The 17869-nt window shown below is 42.9% G+C and overlaps 1 protein-coding gene across 2 annotated transcripts; it reads left to right on the top strand.

Moving 5' to 3' along the window:
* Positions 1–858: 858 nt before the first annotated feature.
* jak2b (Janus kinase 2b) lies at positions 859–17588 on the top strand. 2 transcript variants are annotated; one of them, XM_083673021.1, is made up of 24 exons: positions 859–1218; positions 4929–5147; positions 5977–6100; positions 6262–6379; positions 7971–8116; positions 8395–8686; positions 9465–9584; positions 9785–9942; positions 10073–10184; positions 10346–10532; positions 10670–10794; positions 10990–11124; positions 11349–11436; positions 11787–11914; positions 12140–12278; positions 12572–12723; positions 12899–13049; positions 13548–13684; positions 13826–14015; positions 14379–14503; positions 15437–15609; positions 15828–15945; positions 16041–16154; positions 16401–17588. In XM_083673021.1, the coding sequence occupies exons 2-24, from the start codon at positions 4943–4945 to the stop codon at positions 16506–16508; spliced, it is 3345 nt and encodes a 1114-aa protein (XP_083529147.1). In that variant the 5' UTR covers positions 859–1218; positions 4929–4942; the 3' UTR covers positions 16509–17588. The 2 variants fall into 2 exon arrangements, with proteins under 2 accessions (XP_083529147.1, XP_083529148.1); XM_083673022.1 differs by having other exon boundaries at positions 907–929.
* The last annotated feature ends 281 nt before the right edge of the window (positions 17589–17869 follow it).

The raw sequence follows: 17869 nt of genomic DNA on the forward strand, positions 1-17869 counted from the left end.
GTATCTGCTGCCCCTTATGCCATACGTGTCTACTATCCAGATGCAGTATAAGTCTTTGGTCCGGATACCTTGGCAGTCCTCAAAACATGCAAATAGCTTAGAGACACCACACTATTTCCCTTTGAATATGCACAGCTCCAAATGCAAATTTGACACAAGAACAGAAAACAGAAACGAGCTGGACAATGTGTAAGGAAAATATCCAAGCATAGTATGGTTTCGGGTCAGCCCTGTAGTGTAAAGGCCCAATGATGACTAGGGTCTGAACCAACTATCCTCTAGTGTTTGACTATGGAGCACACACTCTAGACCTCCTGTAACATTGAAAGCCAGAACTCTTGGTAACAGCTGTGACAGTGGATAGATGGATTCACTTGGGGAACCATATTATGTCAATGGGAAACCAGTAGTTAGGTTATTAAAGTGGCTGGGATTCAAACAACAAGGAAGCATTTTGGGGCGAACAGCTGAGGGATGGGGTTGGAGAAATGTAACCACAACAATTCATAGATGGAGCTATGAATGCAAGGACAGACTATCCTTCAGATCCAAATGAAAGTTTTAACCATGTTTTGAAGCTTGTAGAAGTTTACAAACAATTAACTAAAACAAGCTTATATTTTGGGTTCTGATGATGGCGTAAGATAGTTAAACTAAACTCATTTATTTCTACATAAGTTATACTCTTCAAGAATCAATGGCGATTGCATAGTCCACAAATGGATGTATCAATCCCAGATTGCCCCTTTAAGTGACTAATTGCATATTTAGAAAAGCAGAGGACATGAGTTCAGTATATTTGTTATTGGCACCGTGGAGAGCCGTCTCCAAAGCAGAGCTTTGACAGACGAATGAACCTGCGTGACAGTAGTGCAGTCAGTCAGTCTAGCTGTCAAACAGACACAGGACAGGGTAGCCGGGGGCTGTGGGTTAGCATAGATAGTTAGTTATGCAGATTTGCGTTGCTTTGCGAGCTAGTATGTGTATCACTTATCTGGAGGGCGGCTACAATTTCATGAATGGGTAAAATGGAGAGTGGTCATACTTTCAGATACATTGATACATGACATTTGACGTGGGCAAACCTTTTGAAACCTCGTCAAGTCGGATAAAGCGAGGAGAATATTGATCGGAGCTGGAGGTGTCAAGCAATCTAGTTGACAAGCCCGCCCTGCTAGCTGGCTAGCTGGCTGGAGCTACTCCAGTCATCAACGAAAGGTAAATAGCTAAGCGTAGCCAGATAGCTAGCACAGATAGCTAACGTTTGTCATAATCGTTAGCCAACTTAGCTACGTGTTGCATGCAGCATAAAACGCAAGTTTGTATTGGCCATCTCATGGTAGCCAGCTACATAGATATGTCTAAATTCATTGAAATGCAAAAGTTTTTGCTACGAATGACGAATCGTAAACCGCATTGTAGCTTCAGCAAAGGGTTTTTTTTTCCTAGCGAGGGGTGTAGCTACTTGCAGGGTCTGACTAATCCCTGCAACAAAAACGTTACATGAAACGTGCAATGTAAGGTAAACAGTAGTGCACTAGGTGTGTAAATGACACTCTTTTAAATAACGTAGAATAAAAAGTCCTCAATAATTAAGGTTAAATAATAATGCGAAACTGTCGTTGGCCTGTGTTTAACGACGTTAAACCCGTAGAACTAGGAAGTAGAACGTTCCATTCCATTTCAGCATTTAGACGGACCCCCTTGTCAGATTGTTGGGCCCCCAGCCAGTAGCTAACGTCTAGCTAGCTTATGTGATGTTAGTTGACTTATTGGTAGTTTTGGTCACTTGACAGCTGACGTTTTTACATAGTTGATAGTTGGGACAGCATTTATATTTTTATTGTGTACGTTTTCGTACTTTAATAAACTCCAGCAATGCCAACTATTCAAATTTTTGCACGTCTTCACATGTTTGCAGTGCTGTTAGCTAGCAGAGGTTATTGATCCCAGTCCTGCTACAAGTGTGGGGCGAAGGTATCTCTTGTGATTCAGAATTCAAATTAATTTTCAGGACTTTTTAAGTCCTTTGTGGTTGTTGTCGCTATCACGCTCTGATAGGATGCTATTGTGACCCCTTGTGACTGACTATTTTGACAGAATAGGAAATCTGTAATTTATGATATTTCTCATTGAATTGCCAGCTATCCAGCTTTTGTCCATCTTGAGTATTTCACTCATGTTCATTTCAGGTTGTCCAGTCCAATCCACCTTTATCAGTCATGTAGGCCTGCTCCCTTTTTTAAACATTCTTGGTCAAACAAAATTGGATCAAATGTTGCCATTTATCTGCTTGACCTTTAGCTCGTAGTTATGCAATGTAACAAAGACTTCTAAGTCAATTATCAAAATTTTACAGAATCTCCCATGAGAAGCCTGATTTCTTAAATACAGCAATGGTATTATAGAGTTTACATCTCAGAAACCAAATGGGGTGAGCTTAGATCTTTGGTCTTCATAAGATGGATCTTTGCAGGGGGAGGAGGACAGTGCTTAGGCTACAGCTAAATATGGGTGACTGGGAGTCTGGGACAAGCCCAAGTGAAGACCCTGAGGATCAGAGCCACCTATTCAACATTCGCATTTGTTCATATTAAATAATTCAGAGAATTCAGTTTTGCACATACCTTGAACACAAAAGTGACTATTTCTAGTAGTCTCAATCCCAGACACTTCCGCTCAAATGCACAAAAGGTCTGGTGGACCAACGCGTTAAACTTTGCCTTTATTAAGCCAATAGAAAGACTGTCAAATGGACGGTGCATAGCCATCGGCTTAATCTACCTATCAATCATCTCCAACAACACCTTTCCCCTAACCCTCCCCTCTGTTTACATAAATACATTTTGATTCAGTTCTGTCACCAGTATGCACCTGCACGCAGTAACATCAATAAAGAATGTACAGAGGATTTGTTTGAGAAAACTAGTCTCCAAAAGAGACGTTTTTGCTGGCTTGCAAACGGGTTATGTTAAAAGCTTAGTGTATCAGACATAGCCAACACTGTGCTCCATTTTAGCCAAAGACCACCACCACCATCAATTTCCAGACGATCCAATTTTACTAGAGTTATGGCCTTTGCTGTCGATCATGGAGGATCAAGCAAAGATGTTGCAAAATAAAGGGATAGTGTTTGGCTCACCCGAGACCTTTGTTGGCAATGATCAATGGAGAAGCCATTGCAGAGCACCGTGTTTGGTGAACGTCAATGGTATCATGGTGGATGAAGTAAACATCGCGGTCCAGTCGTTAGTAAAGTATAGTAAGTAAGGTGTTGTTACTACAGTAGCTATCACCCTTTGCAATTATACTGTCGCCTAGCCTTTTTCTCTACCGGCTATTGCAGCAAGTAGGCTAACTTAATGCGTTTGTCATTTGTCTAAGACTTGATCATTCTTGACAGCAAAGGACATAGCTAAAACAAATGAAATGGGAATATCTGGCCATGGCATTGGGGGTCTGTTTCTACATGACTATTCCCACTTTCTTCTCCCCAGTGAAGCTATTGTTAACTAGGTTGCTAGGTCCTCAACTAGCTAGCTAGAAGGGTTTTTTTTGTCCAGGGGGAATGTTTTTGCTAGCACACCTCAAGTCTCGCAAGTCGTTTGATTCGCAACAATTACAGGACTTGACAAATACTTAGGTCACTCCCATAGAATTCTATGGCCACTCCCTCTAAGGCCAACTTTGAGTAGTTGATATTTCTTATCTATGCTGTTTGCAATAGCCTGGGGACGAGGTTACTATTTCTAGTAACGTTGCCCTTGCCTGCATTTTTCTCCCCCTGTAGTATAAAGTTTGAGAGGACCAAGCACTTATGAAATGGGCGAGCACTTGGTCCTTCAATACCCCTCTGCTGCAGGCCACAGCTAGGACGGATCACTTGAGCTGAGAACAGATGCTACTGAGTCATTATAGGGTTGGGTACTATGGCATGCTTGTCAGAAAATGATATGGCCACGGTCTACGTACAACCTGATCTGCCTATGGCTACAAGTTGTAATTGACTATTTACACACATACAACTTGGTAAACGTCCTCCTAGAGGATCCACCCATCTTAAAGGGGAAGTTTAGCCGAAATCCTTTTTCATGTGTATTTTTCATGTTTCAGGTCAATCCATAATGCATACCGCCTCGAACTATCATTTCGCGTGCAGCTGCACCATAGCTATCGAAACACAAGGTCTGTGGTGAAGTCTCATACCGTGTTAAAATACGTCAAACGAGAGTTTTTGCACTCCGACTCTGCTCTACTACGCCAGTGATTCCCAGAGAGCAGCATGCGCTAGCTTTAGCGCTAATGAACAGAAGGACCTGGCGTGGGAGAATCTTGGGAGTTGGGAATTTAATCAAATGGGCAATTTGGAAGATCAGGACTGAGGGCATTCAAAGCAAGATATCTTGACTTGGAGTTTTAAAATGTGATTTGTTGTGTGAATGTGTCTACTATTAAATAATGAAAACAACAAATCCACTGGATTACAGGGTAAAATTCCGCTTTAAATCCTTGTGCTCCTCTCTGTAATCATATTCGGAGCTTTCACTGCGGCAGCTTTTGTCACTTCTTCCAATCAGAGGATTGTTTCATCTCTACTTTGCCTTTGGCTGAACTCCTGTTTGTGTTAGTTTACTGTAGTAGGGAAATTGTACCATAAGCTGGTCATCTCCAGACTGTGTGTGTGTGTGTGTGTGTAAACTCGCGCCAGCCTCCCATCAAAGTGCTTTGCTCTTGCTACTCAACAGTCAGGGAGGATTTACAGTAGTCAATAGATGATCAGTGGAAGGAGCCCCTTAGCTGTGAGGCACCTCTGGACGGTAGCTCTCTGCAGTCGCTAGGCTGCACTGCTTTCAAGATGCTCTAACCTGCATGACAAAACCAGTCATTGTTTTTTCTTTTGTTGTTTTGATTTCCTCTGGTGAATAAAGGCGCCTCATCGCGGATGGACATGGAGACCCCCACATGCCCCCCGGTGCACCAGAACGGGAATGCCCACCGGGAACCTCGGGTGTCCAGGCCAGCCGCCCCTGTGCTGAGGGTCCAGCTATACCACAGCAGCCAGGGAGGGGCTGACTGCGCCCCCCTCAGCTACCCACCGGGCGACTATGTAGCTGAGCAGCTGTGCGTTGACGCAGCCAAGGAGTGCAGTGAGTACTCAAGCTCCACAAACACAGCATTAAGTATCGTCCTGGGTTGAACACCTATGAAAAGAAAGAGAGGGAATTAGGTTTGAATGCTGCTCATTGAGTTCACAGGTCTCTACCAGGTCAGGCTTGGAGGACCTGGGCATTATATGGTCATGGTCTGGGTTGATTGCAAAAACAAACTTTGTTGAATCGGACACTGCATTCCAGTCAGTGTACCTTTATTTACCATTGCCAAGGATAAGCAAAAGTCTGCTGGCCTGCGTCTAGTGAATTTTACAAGAGGCATTTCCAGTGGTCAATAAAAGTGTAAGGCAGCAAGAAATGCCTGTGAAGGGACAAGCGAAACATATGACATTTCGGCCAAACTTTATTGACCTTCTCATTACCCTTTTAAATTGAATTTATGATCCAAATCACTTTTTAGACAAAGCAACCAGGGCCCAGGCACAGTGCAAGGTCTGCTCTCCTCAACTTCTTCAATCTGTGGCTACATGGTTGACCCTAAAGTTTTGTACTGCATGACTGCTGTTGAAATGTATACATGCACTGTACATATATACATTAGGCACCTTTTTTCCTCTGAACCTGTTATATTTTTTTTTTTTATAAGATGGGCTATACATCCATTGCAAGCTGTCCTCTGCAGCTAAATGTTCTATCCACACTGACATGAACACTAATGATGGACTTTCCAGCATTGTAATCAGATTAACTGTTGATAGACTCAAATAAATGTTTTTTTTTTTATTGAGCTTCAGACCTCTTGCATACTCCAGGTTGAAGACAATCATGCTTTGAAGGTTGTCTCATTCTCCTAACTGTACCCTAGGTGTGTCACCAACATACTGCAGCCTGTTTGGACTGTTTAGAGAGCGAGACGGTGTGTGGTTCTCGCCCAACCATGTCTTCCAGCTAGATGAGTCAGCCAATGAGGAAGTGGTTTTCAGAATTAGGTGGGTGTAGTGTACTCTTTATTTTCCTGGTCTATTGGTTGTGTATTGACCCATATCTCTCTCTTAATCCTTCTTTAATTCTCTCCCTTACTCTGACCTTTTCCTACCATCTCTTCCTCTCTCCCCTTCTCTCTCTCAACACCCCTCTCGTTCTCTCACAGATACTATTTCCCTGGCTGGTACAGCAGTGGGGCTTCAAGGGCGTATCGGTACGGGGTCACCAAGGGCTCAGAGAGTCCCGTCCTTGATGACTTTGTCATGGCATACCTTTTCGCACAGGTAAAAGTCCATCCTGTCTTTAATACATGGAAATGATCACAGAATACTCCTTATTCGTATTAGCTTTAGGCCATCTGACATCCATTGCTTCACACTTCGCCTGCTTGTTTTAACAATTCTGTTCGCTGCCATTCAGTCAAGCTCTGTATCTGAGACTAGAAAATGGGTAGTTACAGTATAGTCCTGAGGAAGTGGCGGTATCGGTCAGCTGACTAATTTAAGATTGCAGCGTGAATCATACTCGAGGAATGCAACTGTGTCTTCCATTTGCATTGATAAGGGCCCCCTATGAGGAGAGATGAATGATAAACGAAGAACGCCATGACTTTCAACACTCGTACGTATGACGTATGATGAGTGTTTGGCCATCAATATTTTTGTTTGGGATGTTTACTGTTGAATGATGTTGGCTGGTCTCTAAGCTGATTCCAAAGCTGATAGGACTATATCTTGATCATGAAAATAGGGGAACTTCTGAGGGTTTTGATGAAAGACGTTTTGGTTTGTTCTATCATCATGTCCTCTGACTTTATTATGAGGCCTATTGACAAATGTTGTGGCTTAGTTGGGAAGCAGTCAGCAGATGTACTGTACATCCAGGGGATAATGCACTCCTACTGTACTACATTTATTATTTATTGTCCCACAATTAAATTAGCTTTGTTAATGTGCTGGCTTTGTGGCTTAGCGGTACAGCACCCCAGGGGTGCTCACGTTTGGCAGTCTGCCCTGTTATCTCTCTGTTTCCCCTGTCTCCTTTCCTACTGTCTCAGTAATTGTCAAAAATGCACTTTAAAAAATTTGCTTTGTAAAAGGAAAGGTATGGACCCAACGTTAAACAGACTGAAGGCTCAGTCAGTGTTTGCTGGTTATTTAAGGTCTTAGATCAATCAGTTCAAACATGTAGAGTATTTTAAAGAGGGGTCATCCAGGTTACTTAAACTGGAAATGACCTGAGTGAGCAGACAGATTAGATGGGTTTATACCATTAGAAATAGAATGATCTATGGTTTATACCCTGGAAATCTACCTCAGTGAGTTGATGCATCGGGACAGCCTGGGAGTGAACAGGGAGTGCATTGCAGGGTTGTTTCAGGTGAAGGCAGCTTATTACCCTCCATTACCTCCCCACCCCTCCACGGACAGAACAGTTAGGCCGTACAGTATGTTGTACCACAGAGGACAGGACGAGGTCCATCTTATCCAGGGCCATGCTCTCACCCTTTGACTGTGATATAAATAGCCGTCTTGTCAAGCCTTGCAAAGTGATCGATAATCTTCTACTTTCATTAGAGCGGATATGATCACACATGTTAGTCTGTCACTTGAATAGTAGGATCTTACAGTACTCTCAAATGAAGCCCGCTGACTTCTTATCCTTTTATGTTGAGAGATTTTTCATGTGTGATCCAAGTTTTTGTTTTTTCATAGCCACTGTGTGGCTCAATGGACATTGTCGTGTCTTAACTGCTGGATTGTTGATCCCATGACTGTTAAGTTACACCTCTCTCTTTAACAAAGGGATGACTATGCTAACCTGAACAGTGAATAACCTGTGTGTCTGTGTGTCTCTCTCTCTCCCTCTCCCCAGTGGAGAAGTGACTTTGTGAATGGCTGGGTGAAGATCTCCAGCTCACACGAGACGCAGGAGGAGTGCCTGGGCATGGCCGTGCTGGACATGATGAGGACAGCCAAGGAGAGGCAAATGTCTCCGCTGAATATCTACAACGCCATAAGGTACACAGGTTTAGGGTTAGGCGTTTGACTCATTCACCTCACAGTACTCACTCCTGGATGTTTTTGAAAACAATGAATTGTTAGTAAGACTAGTGCTCATCACATTTTCATGTTGTGCCTTAAGTTTTAGAATATGTTAAAGGAGACAGACTGATCAGAAACGGCTGTATCACTAGATATTCATACTGAAATATACTGGTAACAAATATAGGGCAACAAACTCCTCTCAAACAGCAACTTTATATGACCCTCATCTTCTTCTTTTTCTCCCATCTCAGCTACAAGTCCTTTCTTCCCAAGGACATGAGGGCTCGCATCCAGGACTGCAACTTCGTCACACGGAAACGGATCCGCTACCGCTTCAAGAAGTTCATCCAGCAGTTCAGCCAGTGCCGAGCAACTGCGCGCGACCTGAAGCTCAAGTACCTCATCAACATGGAGTCTCTGGAGACGGCCTTCTACACCGAGCACTTCCAGGTCAGGGAGCCCTCGGCGGGACAGGTCACCATCATCGTGACGGCAGACAGTGGCATCCAGTGGTGTCGAGACAGAAACAAAGACTCTGAGCAGGTACCGTATTAGCACAACATTGTCTCAGGCTGTTTAATATTTTAAAATGTTCAGACCTTAAAGTGGTCTAATGCTGCAGCTATCTGTTGTGTATCCAGCGATGGGCACCATCTTATTTCCTGATTTGATTGGTTGTTCTTATCTCCCAATGGCATGGGAAAGGGACTCCTCTCAACAGTAGACCACTTTTATGGTCTGAAAACATCTCTGAATCTCTGACTATGGTAGAGAAACTGTAACCTAAATGGGTTTGAATGGGATGATCTTTTCTTGAGAACATGGATGGACTACTCTGTTTCGTTTTGTTTTTATAGCCTATTGAAAATTACACCATAGAGATTGAGCCATGTATTTGGGTTTCCTGCCAGTGACCGAGTGTTATGGACATGATTTTCTGAAGGCTTACTTATTGTGTACTTTGCAAGCATTAGGTTTTCCATTGTAAGAAAATCTGTGCTCAGAAGCATTAATGTGTGAAAAGTGCATAATTCGGTTTAAGAGCTGTGAATCCAGAGGCTTAGATGGCTAATGCACGTCTTTGGATTCATTCATGTGTTTCGCAATGGTTCAAAGTCTTACTTTTCCCTCCTACATTGGTGATTAAGAATAAGCTCATCACTGACTGACTGGCCGTGTTATAAGATATACAAAAACAGTATTTTCTTTCATGCTGCATTCTTTGCATTGCGTAGGTTATTCAACAACACAATTTCTCAATGCGGTGCTATTTCAGAGGAATCAGGTTCTGACTGAACTGATGTTGTCTGACTCTGAGCAGGACTTGCAGACCTACTGTGATTTCCCAGACGTTACTGACATCAGCATCAAACAGGCCAATAAGGAGGGCTCCATGGAGAGTCGAGTGGTCACCATCAACAAGCACGATGGCAAGACTCTGGTGAGGCTCACAATGTCACCTCCACATTCTGAACCTTTATACAACAACAATTTCTCTGTACCATTCACCAAGGACATTTTATATTTCCTTGGTACATTATCTTTACAAGGTGTGTTTTGACATGGCTTTGCCTGCTTATGAAAAGTTGATTTAGGTTCTTTTGACATTTTGTATTCTTGTCCCTTTTCCCACAATCTCAGGAGCTGGAGTTTCCATCGCTTGCCGAGGCCCTTTCCTTTGTGTCGCTGATCGATGGCTACTACCGTTTGACAACAGATGCACACCACTACCTCTGTAAAGAAGTGGCGCCCCCTAGGCTTGTGGAGGCCGTTAGTTGCCATTGTCATGGTCCCATCTCGTACGTAAGGTTTGACTGTTTGTTAGGGGTCAGATCCAGTTTAAGTGCAGCTAATTGAGGATATCAAGACCAACATGCAGGCCTTATGTACCTCAGTGGGTGAAATACTCTTTCTTGTTTTTGCCCACAGAATGGAGTTTGCCATCAATAGACTGCAGAAGTCTGGAAATAAGCGGGGTCTGTACATACTCCGATGTAGCCCAAAGGACTTCAACAAGTTCTTTCTGACCTTCGCTGTGGGGGTGTGTACAGTATTTCACTAGGCAGCTGATAAGAAAATCAAATGTACAAAATGTAAATTGATTTGTCACATATACAACAAGTGTTCTGGTAAATATGTTGCTATCGTATCACCAGAACACTAGCTGGATGATTCTACCTTTTGTTATCTTTTTTCTATTAGTTATATGACGCCATTGAGTATAAGCACTGCCAGATCACCAAGGCTGCCAATGGAGAGTTCAACCTCAGTGGAACCAAAAGGAACTTCGGCAGTATGCAGGAGCTGCTGAGCTGCTATCAGAAGGAGACGGTGCGCTCCGATGGCATCATTTTCCTCTTCAGCAAGTGCTGCCCACCCAAGGCCAAAGGTTACTTTTAAGTTATTATTTCAGAGGCATATATTTAAGGCTTTACTGGTTCAACTGATATAAGTTAGGGTTTGGGGTTATGTGGTCAATTATACCATACGGTTTTCTCATAAGGTCCTTTTTTTTCTCCCACACAGACAAGTCCAGCTTGCTGGTATGTAGGAGTAACAAGGGTTCAGAGGTGCCACTCTCGCCCTCGCTACAAAGACACAACATCAGCCAAATGGTGTTCCACAAGATCAGGAAAGAAGACCTCGAATTTGTAAGCATTTCAGTTTCAACAGCCACCCACACAGTTCGAGATTGTACAGTCTGTCCTTACATACCCTGTGTATTGCCTCTGGGTAACCAGCAGGGTGCAGTGTATCATCCTTCCCAATGGGAGACTCCTGCATCCGTCCTTATAGCATAGTTTATCGACTTGCAGACGTACACTTTGTTTCTGTCCTACTTTCAGACTGAGAGTCTAGGTCAAGGGACGTTCACAAAGATCTTCAAAGGGGTCCGCAATGAGATGACAGACTACGGGGAAATGCACCAAACAGAGGTCATCATGAAGGTCCTGGACCAGGCCCACAGGAACTACTCAGAGGTCAGCGGGGAAATACATTCATTCTGTGAAAGAGACTCTATAGGTCTATGTCAGAAGCCACCTACCTCTCGGGAGATGTATCTGATCGTTAGATCATTAATCGTCCTAAAACAGATGGTTTCACTATGTCTTCCCTGGTTATGTCCATTCACGCTAAACTATCTGAAGTCCGGTGTAGTCTGTATCCGTTGTTTTAACTGTTCCACTCTGTCCCTCGCCTACAGTCTTTCTATGAAGCCGCCAGCATGATGAGCCAGCTCTCCCACAAGCACCTGGTTCTAAACTACGGCATGTGTGTCTGCGGGGAGGACAGTGAGTTCACCCGTACACAGGCCCCCCTCATCCTGCTTTATTAGCTTATGATGTTATTTATTCCTGAGTCCTGCCTCCCTACTCTATACTCTTGCCAGCTTTTAGCATCCGTGCAGACGAATGGCGAGACCACAGAGCAGCTAGTCCATGGTGGGCTATTCTTAGAGGGATTACAGTACTGAGCTGGTCTCCACAAAACCCTCTTACCTGAGAAATCTCAGTCATGTAACATCAGGGCAGCATTCAATCAAAGCTGACATAGCGATAGTTACTGCCAACCGCTTGATGGTGGCATTTGTTTAATCCTTCAAGTCCATTTTTTAAAAATGTTATCCCTCTATCCCTCTCAGATATCATGGTGCAGGAGTATGTGAAGTTTGGCTCCCTGGACACTTACCTGAAGAAAAACAAAAACTCTGTCAACATCTTGTGGAAACTAGAGGTGGCCAAGCAGCTTGCCTGGGCCATGCACTGCCTGGTAAGGCTGAGCACAGCTGTGCTAGATGATATTACGACTCCTCGATGCTCAAGAGGTTGCGATGCATTGTACATTCTAACCATTACAAGCTACGTACTGCACCAGTCTATCAAAAGCTGAGGGGAGTTTGTGACAAGAATGTTTAGGGTAACAGAGATTCATTGCTCCTCTAAAGCTCTGGACAATCCCATTCTTCCTTTCCTGACTGTCCCCTCTTTCCTACAGGAGGAAAAGAACCTCGCCCACGGGAACGTCTGTGCTAAAAATGTTCTTCTGATCCGGGAAGAGGACCGGAAAGCTGGGAATCCCCCATTCATTAAACTCAGTGACCCTGGAATCGGCATCACTGTCCTGTCCAAAGAGAGTGAGTTCTCTCTCCTCCTCCACTTCTGCACAGAGGCGGTGTGATACTGCTTGGCTGCCACAAGGGGACCATGCTTACATATGGGAACTCAGTTCTACGCTGATTTCCCATCTCAGATTTCTCCATTTATGAGTGCAGCATTGATTAATTGAATCCCTTGTCATTTTTAATCCACCACATCAGAAATGGTAGAATATATGTTTTATTATTTGAGAAATATTTCACCTTTTCAAAATTCTGAGAATAATGTTCTGTTTGAGTTTACGGATTGAATTGCTGGACTTCTATTTCAGTATTGATAGAGAGAATCCCTTGGGTGCCTCCTGAATGTATTGAGGATCCTGCCAACCTGAGCCTGGCAGGGGACAAGTGGAGCTTTGGCACCACGCTGTGGGAGATCTGCAGCGGAGGGGAGAAACCACTGGGCACACTTGACAACACAAAGGTGACGACACATCATGAACTACAAACCTGGCTTCGGCCTGGGAGTACCGTAGAAACAAGTTACAGCCGAATTCGACATTGACACTTTTATCCAAATGAAATGTGTGTTTACTTCAAAGTCGTGAAAAAGCAGTGTCCGTCGTCCCCCTAACACCCGTTATCATTCATTTGTGTAGAAAAACCTGTTTTATGAGGACCGTCACCAGTTGCCTGCTCCTAAGTGGACTGAGCTGGCCAACCTGATCACCAGCTGCATGGACTACGAGCCCACCTTCAGACCCTCCTTTAGAGCAGTCATCCGCGACCTCAACAGCCTCTTCACACCCGGTCAGTGCATTCCAACAGAGTCACTCCTCCTGTTTTTTTTTGTTTTTTTTTATTAGCATTTAAAAGTCCGGTATGTAACATTTGGAACTGAATTTCGCCGAGGTGGCAGATTTCCAACAGACTTGCTTAAGTCATGTTATAGGAGGAGGGGTTTGAGTGCTTGTGGTCAATTTTTTAAGCTGTATTACTTATACAACTGGAATTTGTAACGTGGCTGCTTTTGGTTTAAAAGAGATGGGGCAGGAGAGGTTACTACATTCACATTTTTAGATGAGTTATACAAGGTTACTGAGGAACCTACTGTACAGTACTTCAGTTGTCCTACATGAATGCAATGATATGGAATGTTAGGGAATTTCATTCTTTACAGTGTAAAGGAAGGTTCGCATCCCCTTTTCCCCTTAAAAGATTCCTCTGAGCGGGACTACGAAATGCTCTTCATCTCTAAAACTGTCCATGTGATTTATTTGACTTTGACTGTGATGTTTCTGTCTACAGATTATGAGTTGATCGTGGAGAGTGACATTTTGCCAAACAGAACTGTAGGGTCTGCCTGGGTCATGGGGGCGTTTGAGAACCAGGAGCCGGCCCAGTTTGAGGAGAGACATCTCATATTCTTACAGCAGCTGGGCAAGGTAGTGAACCACACTGTCGAAGTAAAGGACAGAACACCAGACGCATCCATGTTTCTTTACATTATAACCTCAGTCATATGTGGCATGATTGAATCATCTCTCTTCCCCCCCCCCCTACATAACCAATATGATTTTCATCAGGGTAACTTTGGCAGCGTGGAGATGTGCCGGTATGACCCACTTCAGGACAACACGGGGGAGGTGGTGGCTGTGAAGAAGCTTCAGCACAGCACTGCAGAGCACATGAGGGACTTTGAGCGAGAGATCGAGATCCTCAAGTCTCTTCAGCACGAGAATATTGTCAAGTACAAAGGCGTGTGCTACAGTGCAGGTACAATATGGCACAATAAATGGATCAAGTGAAATGGTCTGAATGAGACGGGGATAAGGGAAAACATGGCATCATGATCACTCTTATGAAGGCCATGTATGTAGGCCTATTGAAGGATGTTTTTCTATATTAAAGAAACGTATAGGATCCGAAAACAGCCAGCTCAATCAACATTAGTTAAGTGTTTGCTTAATTCAGAGCATAAAATGGATAAGTCTGCAACACACTTTCCACTACTGAAGTTGTAACATTTTGAATACAATTGAGTCCAATCAGAAGATCATGTCCGGACAAGCTCTGCTAGTTAAATTCTTTTCTCATTGTATCAGTTGTTCAAAGTGTTTCTCTTCTGTTCCTCCGCAGGCCGGAGAAATCTGCGACTAATCATGGAATACCTGCCCCATGGAAGTCTACGAGATTACCTCATCAAGAACAAGGAGAGAACAGACCATAAGAAACTGGTGCATTACACCTCTCAGATCTGCAAGGTACTGAGAGAATCAGATAGAAAAGTAGCTTTAGGCCAAACCAAGATTGTATGGTTTATTGAGAAAATAATTAAGTTATTTTTAGGATCTATTAATCTGTTGAAAAGAATCATAGATCCTTCCTTGAAGGAATGTTCCACTTCTTTAAAAAAAAAAAAAAGTCCTGGTTTGGCCCTGATCTGGGTTCTTTAGTTGATTAGCTCAGACAGTTTGTAGTTATATATTTTGCTTCCTTAGATAGTGAGTAGTCTTATTTTGGCCCCAATATATACACCTTGCAGACACTCCAAACCAACTGATCATATGACAGAATCCCCCTTCTGAAGACTTTGTCTGCATTACATTACATGTCAAGGTGTTTTTGACACATTTCCAGAATGAATAGGGTTCTATCAAAATATGACAACTCATTATCTAAGGAAGCAACATATGTAACAAAAAACTGAGTAGTCACATTTTGCGCCCCATAGAGCCCTATTCATTCTGGAAATATTTCCAGAATACCCTGCAGACACTGCAATCATATTCTGACAGAATCCCTCTCTGAAGACTTTGTCTGCATTGTTTTTCTGAAAAGTCACTTAGTCATGCTGTAATACACTTTTGCATTTCCATTGTCATAATAATTAAATGCTTAAGTAGATTACAGCAGAGTAAAGTGACTTTTCAAAAATGTAATGCAGACAAAGTCTTCAGAGGGGGATTCTGTCATATGATTAGTTGGTTTGGAGTGTCTGGAACGTGTTTCGTACTTATTTTCATATTGGGGCCAAAATAAGACTACTAAAAACTCAGCCAATCAGCTACAGCCAAGGTCAGTCCTTTTTCCATCCGTTTGAAAACAACTGTAGACTCCACCCTAGTGGTGGATAAAGGTAAATGTCCGGAATGCTGTGATTCATCTTTATTCATTTACTGTGTGTGTTTGTACAGGGTATGGAATACCTGGCAACCAAGCGATACATCCACAGAGATCTGGCAACCCGTAACATCCTTGTGGAGAGTGAACTGAAGGTGAAGATCGGGGACTTCGGCCTTACTAAAGCCCTGCCCCAGGACAAGGAGTACTACATGGTCAAGGAGCCCGGAGAAAGCCCAATTTTCTGGTTAGACATTTCATCTCTTGCTATTGGCTCAACGCCAATTCTTTCTTATTTTCTTAGCACTGTAAGATCTCTGGTTTTATTTTAACAGAAGTTGTTTTGGTTGAGGTCTTCACCCCAGCGTCTTGGTTGTTTACGACACATTCCAAATTCCTAACCTTCCACTTCTCAGTTGTGTTAGAAAGAAGGTCAGACGTAGCTGTGTTTTGTCTGTTGTGCAGGTACGCCCCAGAGTCTCTCACAGAGAGCAAGTTCTCGGTGGCGTCTGACGTGTGGAGCTTTGGTGTGGTTCTCTATGAACTCTTCACCCGCAGCGATAAGAGCTGCAGCCCTCCTGCCGTGAGTGTGTCTCTCTCTCTTGCTGTCTCTCTCTCTAATAATGTCATTCATTAATGATCCATGCCTGACCAACCATTCCACCCCCCCAACCTCAGGTGTTCATGGGCATGATGGGGAATGACAAGCAGGGACAGTCGATTGTCTATCATCTCATAGAGCTCCTCAAGTCAGGCAGCAGGCTGCCTCAACCTCTGGGGTGTCCCATGGAGGTAAAGGAACACACCTTTTACATCCATTTTGTGTGATATTGTTTCTTCTTTATGCTGGTTCTCTACCTTAATGATGTTTTAACAATAACAATGTGTTCAATTACAAATGATGTTCAGGCCAACCTTTAGGTTGTTTCACAGTATAACATCAATGAGCAATGTGTCTGCAAGAATGTTTATGTTTCATAATATATGTCCTAGTATGTCACCATCTTTAAAAAAAAGTTTTGCTTTTCTCTCTCTCAGATGCATGAGATCATGGAGGAATGTTGGGACAACGACCTGTGCTTGCGACCCTCATTCAAGGAGCTCGCCCTGCGTGTCGACCTGTTTCGGGACAGCAAGGAGACCTAGAGAAACACCCCAAGTGCCCCCCCTCTTTTTTCTTTTCTTTTTTTTCTTTTATAAAGACTCTTGTTTTTCCTGCATTCACTTGGCTGCCATGTCAGCGTCCTGCAAGTGTGAAAGGGACAAAGACTCCCCTTGTCAACAGTGTCCCTCTGCAAGATACCATTGTGTGGCAAAAGATCCAACTGACAATATGAACTTCTGCCAGTACACAAAGACCTTGTATCTGTGTGTGTGTGTGTGTGTGTGTGCGTGCGTGTTTTGTTGTCCCTTGATGGTCTGAGCTAGCAGGGCTAGCATTCACTACCCCCTTTCCCCCATCTGAGGAATGAAAGCATGATGGACTGATCGGACGGAATGTTTGTTCTTTGTATTCATTTTTTTTTATGTATATACATATATTTGTGTACATAAGTCAAGAAGATTTTATAATTTTATAAAATTAAATAAATACACTGCAGTCTATATTTTAATTGGCTGAACAGTCAGTGTAAATTAAGTACATTCAGAGATGATTTAAAAATCCAGTTTTGTTTGTGCATTGTGAAGCAGGTGGTGTGAAATTAAAAATGATTTATCAATGCCATTAAACTTGAAGTGTGGTGGAATATCTTTTAAGTGTGTGTGGGGTCAGCTAACATTGCTCTTTCAAGCAACATCATCTTCTCACCTTATGTTCATGGATGTCATCTGAGTGTTGTGTATTGTATATACAATGTTTGTCTGATTCAGATTCTAGCAGGATCAGGTTTTTTATGGTTTGTTTGATCCTCTTGTAGAATCGTAGTTGGTGAATAAGAAGAGCAATTGTCTCATTGCTTTAAACCCATGCATCCTAGGTGGACTATTTCTGAATTAGTGCTCTATTTTAACGCTTTTTTAAAGTATTGTGTCTGGTGTGTGTCTGATGTTCAAAAGTAGGGATGAGTGCATTGTGGACTTGATGGAATACTTGGAGTGCATTTAGATTTCTCAATGCACAGCACTATTTTCTGTTATATGTGAATGTGTTGCTGATATGCATTTTATTCTCATACAATCTGAAAAAGAGACTGTCTCAAAGTAAGCCATGGCTGGTTATTGAATAAATTAGATACAATTAAGTTAATTTCACTGGGGAAGAAATGATATTCTGCCTCAGAAGATGTTGCATTTCTACCCAACCCTAGAGCTGACTTACTATGTCCAGTATTATATATATATATACAGATGGTGTGCCCACACATCAGTCCTAGAAGAGATAAGGTCTCTAAATGTTGGCAAATCACAAGTTCCACAAATTGAGTATTGAGGACAGAGAAAGGTCATGACATTATCCCCTGGGTTAAAGCCATGCACTGTAGTCTACTGTTGTTAGGGTGCAAGGA

The sequence above is a fragment of the Argentina silus genome, assembly GCF_951799395.1.
Source record: "Argentina silus genome assembly, chromosome: 7".
NCBI lineage: Eukaryota > Metazoa > Chordata > Actinopteri > Argentiniformes > Argentinidae > Argentina > Argentina silus.

What these genes read in the sequence shown, in the direction of transcription:
- jak2b (XM_083673021.1), top strand. Translation starts at nt 4,943, where the DNA reads ATGGACATGGAGACCCCCACATGCCCCCCGGTGCACCAGAACGGGAAT. An exon ending in GAAGTGGTTTTCAGAATTAG is followed by an intron (nt 6,101 to 6,261) that starts GTGGGTGTAGTG and finishes GTTCTCTCACAG; the next exon opens with ATACTATTTCCCTGGCTGGT. An exon ending in GCACACTTGACAACACAAAG is followed by an intron (nt 12,724 to 12,898) that starts GTGACGACACAT and finishes TCATTTGTGTAG; the next exon opens with AAAAACCTGTTTTATGAGGA.